Here is a 12,421-nt window from a genome sequence, read left to right on the forward strand (position 1 = left end):
GGAGCACCCTCCATTATTTAAATGTCAGGTGCCAAAGGGAACATACTTGTTCTGTGCTTCTCCCTGGACAGAAAGAGGCTGCAGGGGGTTGGGAGGCTGGTGCCCAGGCCAGGAGGGCCTTGCTTTTGTAGAAGAGACAACATGGAGAGGGTGAACTCTGCACTCCGGAGCTGTTTTGAGAGAGGCTGGATGGCTGCCTGTTGGGGGTGCCCTGGAGCAGGACTTTCCCATCTGGTCAAGTCTTGCCCATTTTATTATAGAAAAGGCTAACTGTAGAGCACCAGGGTGGAAACAGGCAAAGTTGCTCGCAGCAGAGGGTGCCGAGCCTGAGGGACCTGCCCTGCCGGTAGCAGGAGAGCTTGAAGAGATGAGTACCTCCATCGCCTGGAGTTCATGTACGGCACACCAAGGCGCTGAGGCACCCCGTTTGGGAAGCTCGGTGCTCAAGGACGTTTGTGCTGTGACTGGAATGCAATGTGCCCAGTGCTGTATTCTACTTTTGGCATCTTTCCCGCACATGCTCCATGACATTCTGCAGGACGTGTTATGTGACACGGTGTCACCTGACACTACACTACCTGACACTACATTCGCAGGGTCACCTTGGGTTAAAGGACAGAGCCAGGATTCATTCATTCACATCTGGGGCCCATGCTCTTGACTACTTAGATGATAAGATCCATCAGGCTCCCTTCAATCTGCCAGTCTTCGATTCTTTGAATGATACCGAGCTGTGGCCCATATTGACCCCTCTGCCCCTCTGCCATGTTATCAAGTTGACCCGAACCTGAGACAGTTCACGGGAACATTTCACAAGCTCTCAGAGCCACCTCTTCTTGGTCTGAGATCCCTGATGGCCAGCTCATCCTTTTGGGGCATATTTTCTTTCCTCTCTCTGGTTGCCATCTGTCATCGTCTCCAGCTTGGGGGCAGGGAGCTCACTGTTTGTCTGTTTGAGCCAATTGCCATGTCTCTCATCCCCAAAATGTAATTGAAAAGAGCCTTAATGGTTTCCAAATGATGATAGCTCCATAAACCGATTAAAAAGGCTTAATAAAACTGTCTCGGGTTATTTTCCAGAGCTGCAGCCTGTGTTCTTTGTTTTCTGATGATCCCAACAAGAAGTAAAGGCCATTTTTCTTTGTCATGCGGTCGGAAGCCCTGGGAAGGCCCTTCTCCATGGGTCTAACTGCTCGCCCTGTTTTTGTTTGCTCCCCAGACGATCCACGTTGCTATTGTCTGCGCAGGATACAACGCCAGCCGGGATGTCGTCACCTTGGTCAAGTCTGTCCTGTTTCACAGGTGAGCGCGCTGGCTACTTTCTGCAGGTCTGGCGATCTGCTTATGTGTGTTTCCAGGGGGAAGGGTTAAATCCAAGCACCCTTTCATCAGACATTCAAGCTGCCATGAAGATTTAACTTTTGCCTGAGACCTTGGGGAGACTATCTGTGTATGTAAAAGGCGAATATGCGAAGTGTCCATCTGACCAGTAGCTATGATGTGCACTGACCACCAGGGGGCAGACACTTAACGCAGAAGCTGCCGAGCTGCAGTGACTTGGCAGTAGCGGTTCTTGGATGACACACCCCACCGGAAACCAGAGAGGAGGGAGCCCAATTCCTTGCAGGGCTGCACGATTCCACCTTTGGCCACAGGTTATGTTGTTGCTGGGGCACTGCCAACCCTGAATCTGGCTTACTGCACACTTGCGTTTACGTTCCACACCCCGTATGACAGCAACTTTGCAGCGTGCCCTCTCGCACTCTGGGACTTCTTGGGGCATGTCAAAGAGCCGGTTTTGGCCTGATCCTCACAGGCCAGGCCGAGGGACCTCACCTGCCAGGGGGTCCCTGCTCACTCTGCAGATGCGCTTCGAGCCACAGCACCACTCTAGGTGCAGCTGGCCTGGGAGAGACTGCGGGAGATTGGCCCCAGGATGTGTCCAGCCTGTCTCGCTCAGTCCCGCCCCACCGGCCACCTTCTAATTAATTTCCTTTCAGTGTGCGTGAATCCATGCACCGGGTCACTAGTTGCGTTAATAATGTTTAATAGTAGCGATTAGGTGCTGTCTCAGTGTTTAGAATTGCAGCTTTTAGACCTGAAGGGACCTTCAAGGACACCCCAAATTTAATGCTCCAGTTCTTCATCAGCTTCCCTTGCCTGACAGTCACCAGACCTCTCTGTGTACACGTCCCTGTTGCCAGGTTGTGGCTGAATTGTGTGTGTCGCCCCAAAATACTTTATCTGTAGCTCTAATCCCCAGCAGCTCAGAATGTGACTGAATCTGGAGATAGGATCTTTAAGGAGGTGATTCAATTAAAATGAGGTCAATAGAGTTGGCCCTAATCTGGTATGACTGGTGCCCTTATGGGAAGAGATTAGGACACAGACTCACACAGTATGAAGACCATGTGAGGACATGGAGAAGACAGCATCTACGAGCATCTACAGCTAAGACAGGAGGCCTGGGAAGAAACCAACCCTGCCGACACCTCAGTCTTGAACTTCCAGCCTCTACTGTGAGAAATTCTTTCTATTGGTTAAGCCACTCAGTCTGTGGCATTTTGTATCATTCCGTGGAATTTTGTTACAGCAGTCCTAGCAAACTAAAACAGGTTGCATTGTCTTTTCCATTGTAGCCTGGCCCACCTCTCACCATTTCTGACCATTAGAGAGTCCCTGCCTTATGTGACAGTGCAAATTCCAACCTACAGATGATATCCGTGGCCCTTGGGGTCCACATGGAACCAGCCCCACGAAGGACAGATGCCTCTTCCTCCTGGAGATGCCTGCCTTCCTGAGTCATCGCTTCTTCCCCTTAAATTCCAGGCGTTTTTTCCCCCGGGACTTTCCTTCTCTGTGTTGAGTGATACCTCAGCATCCTTAGGGTCTATCAAGATTGAACCCCCAGTTCCAGCCAGTGTCCTTGGCTCCGTTCAAAGAAACTTCCCAAGGTTTGGATGAAGCTTACCCAGAGCTTTAGCCGACAGCATACAAATGTATCAGGTGACGGGGTCAGGATCCAGAAGGTTCTCAGCAGTAGGAATAGTCACAGAAATCTCCGCGTTCAGTTGAACAGAGATGAATGGAAAGTTTGATGCTAGAATCCAACTGTCAGAGGCATCAACAGAGGCAGGAGAAGCTAGCAACATGATCCTTACACCCTCCGGGGTGGGGCTCTCAGCTCCTCCTCATCGCCCTGTCCAGTTGGCATGGTGCCTTCGGAGGAAGGAAATGGGAATGGCCAAGTGGGGCTCTACCCCACATCTTCCCAGGTGTGGCGGGACGCCCCTCCCACACCACCGCAGCTCCTGGGTCCTTTCTAAGACTCGGCGTGGTTCTTCACCTTCATCGGCCACTTGAAAGCAGGCGTTTTGGAACTGAGCATTGAATTCAATGAGTGGTAATCAGCCTTTGATGTAATTATTCCTTCTCTCCACTAAAGAACTCAGGGCCCTCCTCGATCGGGGAAAAAAAAAACCGAAAAACCACTCTTCAGAGAAGCCTATTTCTATGACCACAGACCATCAATTATGTTATTTCTCAAATTTATGGCCAGTTTTCAGGTCACAGAACCTTCTGGTGGTCGTGTTTGGTGTAAATACTATTGCTGTTGCTTTAGCTACAGATCCGATAATCCCGATAGTTGCCGAAATGGTGAGAATTCTATTGAGTGCAAACTCTTACTCCTATGGTAATGACACAGCAACCTGTAAAAAATGTAATGTAAAAATAGCAGTTGTTGCACCATCACGGGGGCATGGAGATTTGAGAAGAAAGCACCTACTTCTGAGGTGTTATGAAAATTCTGCACCCCACGTCAGTGACCAAATAACCACTTCCGCCCTCCCACCCAAGAAATTCGACCAATGAGAATGGTCCTGTGAATTGATAGGCAGGGGCTTGTGAGTTTAGATATTGAGATAGCAGGACTTTTGAGAGGGTTTTCAGCTCAGAAAGTCCAGCTATAAATAGTTTCCTTGCTTCTAGCGCACGTTACGGGGATTAACACACACATGATGATAAAGCACTTTGACAAATGAGGTTCCTTCTAATGGAAAGAATAATATAATAATAGTAGGGCAGGATGGCTCTTTCGGCTTTCACTGTGAATTACAGTAATTAGATTTGTTTTCCAGACAAGGTTTTCGGCAGATTTTCATTGAAGGCTTGCTTTGTTACTCGAAATCAATGTTACTTCTGCAGTCTGCCCGCTGACGGTAGGCACGCTCTATTATGAAAGGTAGGAAAAGAGTGATATGGACACTCATACACATGGACGCCGGCACTGAAAATGGCTAGGGCAACTTTTTGGAAAGAAATGTCATAGTAGTATGCCCAAGACCATGATCCGACATGACTGCGTTAGGGGCTCTGTCTTAAAAGGCTAATCCTAACACACAAAGGCTTTTGTGACATATTACTTATAGTTAGAAAAATGAGTAGCACTTATAAACAGTAAGGTTAAATAAATGGAACATCCTCTGACACTAAACCACGTTCTTGGTTGGTTTTAAGAAGGACATCATAACATAGACATAAATGATATTTTATGATATAAAATAAGTGACAGCAGAATTCAAAAACGTATGCATGCCCTAGTCAGTTTAGCTCAGTGGTTAGAGCGTCGGCCTGTGGACCAAAGAGTCGCAAGTTCGGTTCCAGTCAATGGCACATACCTCGGTTGCAGGCTCCTCCCTGACCCAGACCCTGGTCGGAGGCAACCAATGGATGTGTTTTCTCTCACATTGATACTTCACTCGGTCTCTCCCTCTCTTTTCCACTCTCTAAAAATCAATGGAAACATATCCTTGGTGAGGATTTAAAAACAATGACAAAAAACAACAACATATGCATAGTATCATTCCACTATATAAACATGTCACATACACACAAATTCACAGCTACCTGGTGTGAATACAGGGCGTAGAAGACTAGCAGAAAAATAAATTTAAAAATGGAAATTTTTGCATGTTGTGGTTGGGGGTGATCTTGCTTTTGTTTTCTCTTTACATATATTTTGGTCATCTCAGTATGCAGCCTCTATGGTGAAGAAAAAGCTGATGAGAATATAATAAATCAAAATATAGGTGAACAAAGGCTTATCTAATAGAAAGTAGCACAATGTAAATAAAGTCTTTGTCACCTGGCTGGAAAGATGAGAAAAATGTGGGGAAGCCTGTAACTCCAATCCCAATTGCAAATAAACTGGGAAATATAGCTGCTCTTCAAGGAAACGGAGCTTTTAGTGAGCCGAGAAAGAAAATATTTATTTAGTAACTTACATGTTTACCTCCTGGGCAGGAAAGTTGGCCAGCTTGTAAAAATTTAATATTTGCTTGCTGGGATGATCTACTTACTCTCACACTCAATAGTCCTGTTCGTAGGAGGGAGCGTGGTGATTCCCTCACTGTGCATATCAAGCAGCTGGGTTGTTGTTTTGGGTGTTTTGTTTGTTTGTTTATATTATTTTCACATGTGCCCCTGAAGACCGTGGAGGATAAAACAGCATATTCGTGACCAGTATCTGCCTCTAACTGTCTTACTGCTTATTCAGGCTTAAACTTATTAGAGAAGCAGTTTCCAGACTGTGAAGGGAGGAACTAGGATTTGAATAAAACCAAGAACCAGAGGTAGATGGGGATTCTGGTCTTGCCATCCATGAGCTGGGAGCCACTAGGCAAGTCACTGTACTTGGAGCTCTGGCTGGTCCCCAAGCTGTCACTGAGCCTGACTACCAGAGGAGATGATCTGTGTGAAGCATCTCTGCATTTTATTTATTTAACAAATACGAATGCATTAGGCTCTATTCCTCGTGTTTTTCAGATATGAGTGCATAGGTTTCTTTGAGGTGGATACTGCTATTGTCCCCATTTTACAGATGATGAAACCGAGGATCAAGATGTTAAGTCAATGCAGAGAGGATGAGCAAGGCCAGGTTTGATCCCTGTCAACCTAACTTCAAAGTCTGAGCTTTCATTCAGAAAAAAAAAAGTTACCCTTTTGAGTATCATTATTCTTTTATTTTTAATTATCATTTTGGGGGGACCATGTAGACATTGCTATCACTATTGTGACTCTTCATAGTCGTCTTTATCCTCTCAGGTGGTTATTTTTAGGGTACTGAGTATGAAATAAATGGAAGTTTTAAAGGCCTGGATGACTTAAGACAATACCATAGAATAAAGAAAAGAAAAAAATGATAACTATAGGAGAGGAAGACTATGTTAATTGACTTGATTGTCATGATTATTTCATAATGTATAAATATGAAACCATCACCTTAAATGTTTATGATACTTCATGTTTACCTTAAAATATATACAATTTTTATTTGTCAATTATCTATATAAAACCCTAATATGCAAATCAACTGAATGGCAGAACAACCAGCGGAACGACCGGTCACTATGACATGCACTGACCACCAGGGGGCAGACGCTCAACACAGGAGCTGCCCCAAGCCCGCAGGCCCCCACCAGCGGCAGGTGGCGGGGCCGGCAAGTGGGTGGTGCCAGGCCAGCCAAGGCAGGTGTGAGCAGGGGTCCCCCAATCGCCCTGCCAGTTGCCCCGCAGATCGGCCCCGATCACCGCCAGGCCTAGGGACCCTGCCCATGCACGAACTTATGGACCAGGCCTCTAGTATCTCAATAAAGTTAAGAATAAAAAATACGGACAGGGTAATATCTTTAAACGGGCGAGAGCGCTTCTGCTCTTTGGCTATGCACATACACATGAAATCAGAGAACGAACTTGTATAGGTCAGATGCCAAGCATCACATATTTTTACTTGACCTTCATCCCAGCCCGGTCAATCAATGCCATTCTCCCCACACATGAATGAGGAAACTGAGGCAAGTAGAGGTTAAAGAGCTCATTCAAGGTCACGGGTAAGGGATGCTCCTGGGATTCCATCCTCCCCTCTGCAAACCCCAGAGTCCATGCTGCTCTTACTACACCAGGAGGCCTTTTGATTTTCTGGAAAGTGGCTCTGTTCTTCTCCCATGGAGAGCTTTTCTGACATGAAACTGACTTGTCCTCGAATCATCCCACATTATCAAGGCCACCTGTCCTCACGCACCCCAAGACCTCTCACTGAAACCTCATTCTGGCTGCCGCATTTTCCCGCAGTGAGTTCTGTTACATCTCTAAGTGCAACAGAATCACTGAGCGTTCAGGTTGCCATCACCGGCTCCTTCTTTTTCTCCAAATTGCAGTTCCATTCCCAACTTAATAATTAAGGCGTATTCAGCTCGGATGTCCCTGTGTAGTTTAATAAAAACAGACCCTGGGTTGCCTTGCAGGGGCCGTGGCACATTCCCGACAGGCTAAGGAAGGAAATGCGAGGAGAAAGCTGAGGTTTAATCTTCTCTGCCTCTTTGTGTGACCATATTTATCGCATCGCAACCTGGGACAGGGGAGCAGTGGAGGCGGCCAGAGCATCGCTCATTACCAGCCGAGTTACAGGCCCTGCTGAAGATGAGGCACACGCTCGCTCTCTTCTTTGTTGTAAAAGCTCGGTCTTGTTTGAAGTCTGCGGCAACGTCTGTGTGTTTGAACCCAGGGGAGGCTGTCTGGGACCCACACTGGTCCGCCTGTACAGGCAGGCGCCTCTTCACATGGGTTTAAAGCAATGCTCCCCAAAATGTACATATAACCAGCGACAGGTATAAAAGGCGAGGTCAGATGTTGTGCAGATATAAAATTAGGTAGCATTGAATAAAAAATGGAGAGAATTAATCCCTTTGGGATTCTTCTGAATGAGTTCTGATTATCATTAGTAGTGAAATTCACTTCAGTGTAACTGTGTCCTTAGCATCTGTTGTCAGATCTCCCTCAGAACAAAAGAGAATAGGATGGAGACGTGGCCTTGGACTGATCTTGGAATTTGCAGGGCCCTGTTGTTCAAACTGGTGCTTACCTTGTGAGGTAGGAACCGAATGTGAGACTCAGAAGTGACACAGGGAAAATGAAATAGCACCTTTGGTGTCTTGAATTCTGGGATATCCTTTCCAATGTGGACACAATCCGGCTCCTGTGTTTGGCCCTATGAATTGGGTTGACCTGGTCTGAGGCCACCTGGACAGTTACAGGCCTTCCTCACCTGGGCAAGCCACTTAGTGCACAACGGCACAGTCCCCTGAGGAAGAAGTCCAGGAAGAGCCCAACCCACCAGGCCTGACTCCCTCACCCAAACCTACCTTCAGACCATCACTCCCCCTCTTAGGCAAAGGGTTTTTAAGGTCCATCCATGTCATAGCACCTGCCAGTACTTCATTCCTTTTTCATTGCTCGATAATGTTCCATTGTATGGAATAGACCAAGTTTTGTTTATCTGTTCACCAATTGGTGGCCATTTGGGTTGTTTCCACTTCTTGCCTTTTGAATGATGCCACCATGAAGATTTGTATACAAGCTTTTGACTTATGTTTTTGTTTGTTTTAGGGCAAAGAGAGTTTATTTTCTTGATTAAATTTACTAGAGGCCCGGTGCACGGATCCATGCACATTGAAAGAAAATTAATTAGAAGGTGGCGGCAGGGCAGGACTGGGCGAGATAGGATGGACAGATCCTGGAGCAACCTCTTGCGGTCCCGCCCCGGCCACCGCACCAGGGGTGGTGCCGTGGCTCTAAGGGTGTCTGTGGAGTGAGTGAGGTCACTCTGGCAGGTGGGGTCCCTCGGCCTGGCCTGTGGGGATTGGGCCGAAACCAGCAGTCCAACATCCCCTGAGGGGTCCCAGAGTGCCAGAGGGCACTGTACGAAGTTGCTGTTGCTCAGCAGCTCCTGCATTGAGTGCCCCCTGGTGGTCAGTGCGCATCATAGCTTCCGGTTGGCCGATCACTTAGGCTTTAATATATTTAGTTTGGAGTGATATTGGTTGATAAGAATATATAGGTTTCAAGTGTACATTAATATGATATATGATCTCTATATTGCATTGTGTGCCTACCACCCAAAGTCAGATCACCTTCTGTCACCATATATTTGGCCCCCTTTACCTTTAACATGTTTTCATATACTTTTTTGTATATAACTAGGAATGGAATTGCTTAGTAACTCAGCAATAGAACCCCTATGCTTGTGTGAGGGGACAAGAGAAGACAAAATGAGCCCCCACGTAATATGCTGGACATTTTTCTGGGGGCTGGGCTATACCCATGAGTGACAGACCCAAGTCTGTCCCCACAGACAGAGATGGTACCTAACAAGCACCCCACAGTTAGTAACCTGGCGGGGCAGGAGGGTTGTGATTGGGCCGTCTTGATTTCAAGGGGCCTGTGGAATATGAAGGGGAGACCATCTGATTGGCAGAGGATTAGCAAGTTAAAGCTCAAGGGGAACTTGGTTTCCATGGAGACTCCAGGAAAAGTGGTCTGGGCAATGTCCTCAGGTGCTTTCTCCGTGGCCACCCAGAGGTGTGGCAGACAGGACCAAGTTCCCACGATGAGTCAGTGACAGCACACGTCACCTGTGCTGGGAGCCCCCCATGTCCCCTGGTTGAGCATTTTCAGTCTTCTGAGGGAAGTGCATGAGGCACACTGGCCCCTGAGGCCTTGCAAACACTAGTTTTGCCCTAACGATGAGCTAAGTGTCTGGATTTACTCTCCCTTCTGGGAAGGCACTTGGGACCAAGGAAGGTCATGGAGGAAACACCTCATAGGAATGCTTTCAGCAGCCTCCTCTCCAGCGCTGGTGTGTCTCCTCTATAGCCAGGTTAAGACAAAATGAGCCCCCACGTAATATGCTGGACATTTTTCTGGGGGCTGGGCTATACCCATGAGTGACAGACCCAAGTTCCAGGGATGATCGCTGCCCGTGTAGTCCCCCAAGCCTGCCTGGCTCTCTTTTTCTTAGAGACTGCAAGTCACACATCCTAGGAGGCCCCATACTCTGTCCCAGCCTGCCAGGAAGTCTGTCGCTCTCTTTTTATCCTGCCCACCCCTGGCATGCAATAGGTGTTCATCACATGTCCTCGTATGAGCCACCCAAACAAGACTCGCTGTTCCGCAGACATGCTGTGTCCATCCCTCCCGCCTGCCCTTTCCTTATTCTCGTCTATCCTGCAGGATGCCTGCCTCCATCCTCCACCTCTTCCCACCCAGAGGCCCATGCCAATGCATGTCTCTGGGAACTTCCTGTCTTCTCTACCAGCGAGGAGGGGTCCCATCGCTCCGTGCTCCTTCCTGCAGAGCCCCCCGATTGCATGCATAAGGTGTTCCCACCCAACTCCAGGGGTGCCCTTCACTGTCTGTGTTAGCCTCTTCATGTGTGCCATTCCCCAACTTGGCAGTTGCATGGGGCAGCCCAGCATTGTCACATGCATGTTCTCACGGTTGTGTAGTTACCATGATCTCTCTTCATTGGTCCCCACCACATGGATAGCTGAGGAGAGGACTTGCGCCCATCTCTTATGCCTTATCTGTGTCTGTTCTGATAGCCCTGCGTTGGATGTTTCATCATTCAGCTCTGTTTTTGTTTTTTTTATCTATGGATAGAGGAACTAATTGAAACACTTTATTTGAAAAATGATGCATTAATCAATAAAAAATTTAAAGAAAAAGAAAAATGATGCAAAAGCATTGAGAAAATACCAGTTTCATAAGTTGATGTTGACAATGGTGGTCTGAGTTCGTTGGGGCTGCTGTAACAAAATACCACAGTCTCAGTGGGGTGTCAACGGCAGAGCCTTGTCTCCCGCAGGTCTGGAGGCTGGGAGCCCCAGGTCATGGCACCAGCGTGGTCGGGTTCAGGCGGGGGTGGGAGGCCTGCTCCCTGGGTACTGACTTCTCTCTGTGCCTTCCCGTGCTGGGAGGAGTGAAGGGCGTCTCTGGAGCCTCTTCAATAGGTGCACTAATCCCTTTCAGTGGGACTCTGCCCTGTGACATAATCACCTCCCTAAGGCCCACCTCCTGATACCATCACCTTAGGGGTTAGCACCCAACATATGAATTTGGGGGTGGGGGTGGGGAACACAAACATTCAGACCATACCAATGGTCAGCACATTGAAATCTTACCATGCAGTGAAATCTTACCATGCACCAGCACTCCACTAAGTGCTTTATATATATATATATATATATATACACACACACTAGACACCCGGTGCACAAAATTCGTGCACAGGTAGGTCCCTAGGCCTGGCTGGGTCCCTTCCTTCCCCCCCTGCTGCCAGCCGTGGCCTTACTTCGTTCCGCCCCCTGGTGGTCAGCACATGTCATAGTGGGTGGTTGAACTCCCGGTCAGTAGAAATCCTGAGGGGACAATTTGCATATTAGCCTTTTATTATATAGGATGTATATATACATATGTATATATGTTATATCACTTAACCCCTACAATTGCCCAGGACTGTGGTCGGCAAACTGTGGCTCGCGAGCCACATGTGGCTCTTTGGCCCCTTGAGTGTGGCTCTTCCTAAGCCTTAGGAGTGCCCTAATTAAGTTAATGACAATGTACCTACCTATATAGTTTAAGTTTAAAAAATTTAGCTCTCAAAAGAAATTTCAATCGTTGTACTGTTGATATTTGGCTCTGTTGACTAATGAGTTTGCCGACCACTGGCCCAGGGTAACATTGCTCAGCATTATTGTGCCTGTTTTGAAGGTGAAGAAATTGGGGCCCAGAGCAATGATTAACCTGCTTATGGTCACTCAGTAACGGATGCAGCCAGGGTCCCAGCCCAGAGGTTCCAGGGCAGAGCCTAAGGCCGCATCACTGATGAGGATTGTCCATCAGCTGTGCTACCTTCATAGAAGGGGGCACTGGCTTTCTCTTCCTGGTGCATCAGTGTGTGTTGAGCACCCATGGATGCCAGCCCCTCCGCGGGGCCCTGGGGATGGAGATGAAAAGATGGCTCCTGTCCTCAGGATGTCACAGCCTGGACCGGAGCCAGGGGTCTGAATGTGCATCACAGCGCCGTGCTATAGATGGTTCACTTGCCTTTCCTCTGCGGTGCTGAGTTAGCAGGAAAGGGACATGGATGTGCTCTGAGACAGTTGCTAGGAGGAGACGACTTTCAGAGGGAATTTTGAAGGATGAGCAGAAACCCCTGTTCAAGGAGGGGCGGGAATAGCACGAACCAGGATACAGACATTTGGTATCGTCGCCCCATGTTTGAAATGATGCCATCCCTCTGTTCTGGATAAAAATGCAAGCTGGCAATTAGGCAGGCTTATCTTGCTGCAGCCTCCTCCATCCACAAGGCTCTGCCGGGGTCTGGGGGAGAGGGGAGTGGCTGTGCCAACGCTGAGGGCTAAGTGGACCATCTGTCTTCCCAGGGGCTTTGACCGGCTGCCCCTGACGTAGCCATCAGCTAAGCCTCTGGCCAGTGAGCAGACATGACCCCTCAGGCCACCGGTCCTCATCAGGCTCCTGGCAGCCCTGCTACAGGGAAACAGAGGGCAGGCCTGCTCCCCCC

At 48.2% G+C, this 12,421-nt stretch overlaps 1 protein-coding gene across 3 annotated transcripts in view; it reads left to right on the forward strand.

The window, feature by feature from the left end:
- LARGE (like-glycosyltransferase) overlaps window positions 1-12,421 on the forward strand; it is a 442,315-nt gene that overhangs the window by 216,646 nt on the left and 213,248 nt on the right. For all 3 annotated transcript variants that reach the window (XM_015567588.1, XM_006769319.2, XM_006769320.2), the window contains exon 4: window positions 1,220-1,302. In XM_015567588.1, coding sequence (XP_015423074.1) covers window positions 1,220-1,302 — 83 coding nt within the window. The remainder of the gene's footprint in view (window positions 1-1,219; window positions 1,303-12,421) is intronic.

This window comes from Myotis davidii, unplaced genomic scaffold (genome assembly GCF_000327345.1).
Source record: "Myotis davidii unplaced genomic scaffold, ASM32734v1 scaffold120, whole genome shotgun sequence".
Taxonomy (NCBI): domain Eukaryota; kingdom Metazoa; phylum Chordata; class Mammalia; order Chiroptera; family Vespertilionidae; genus Myotis; species Myotis davidii.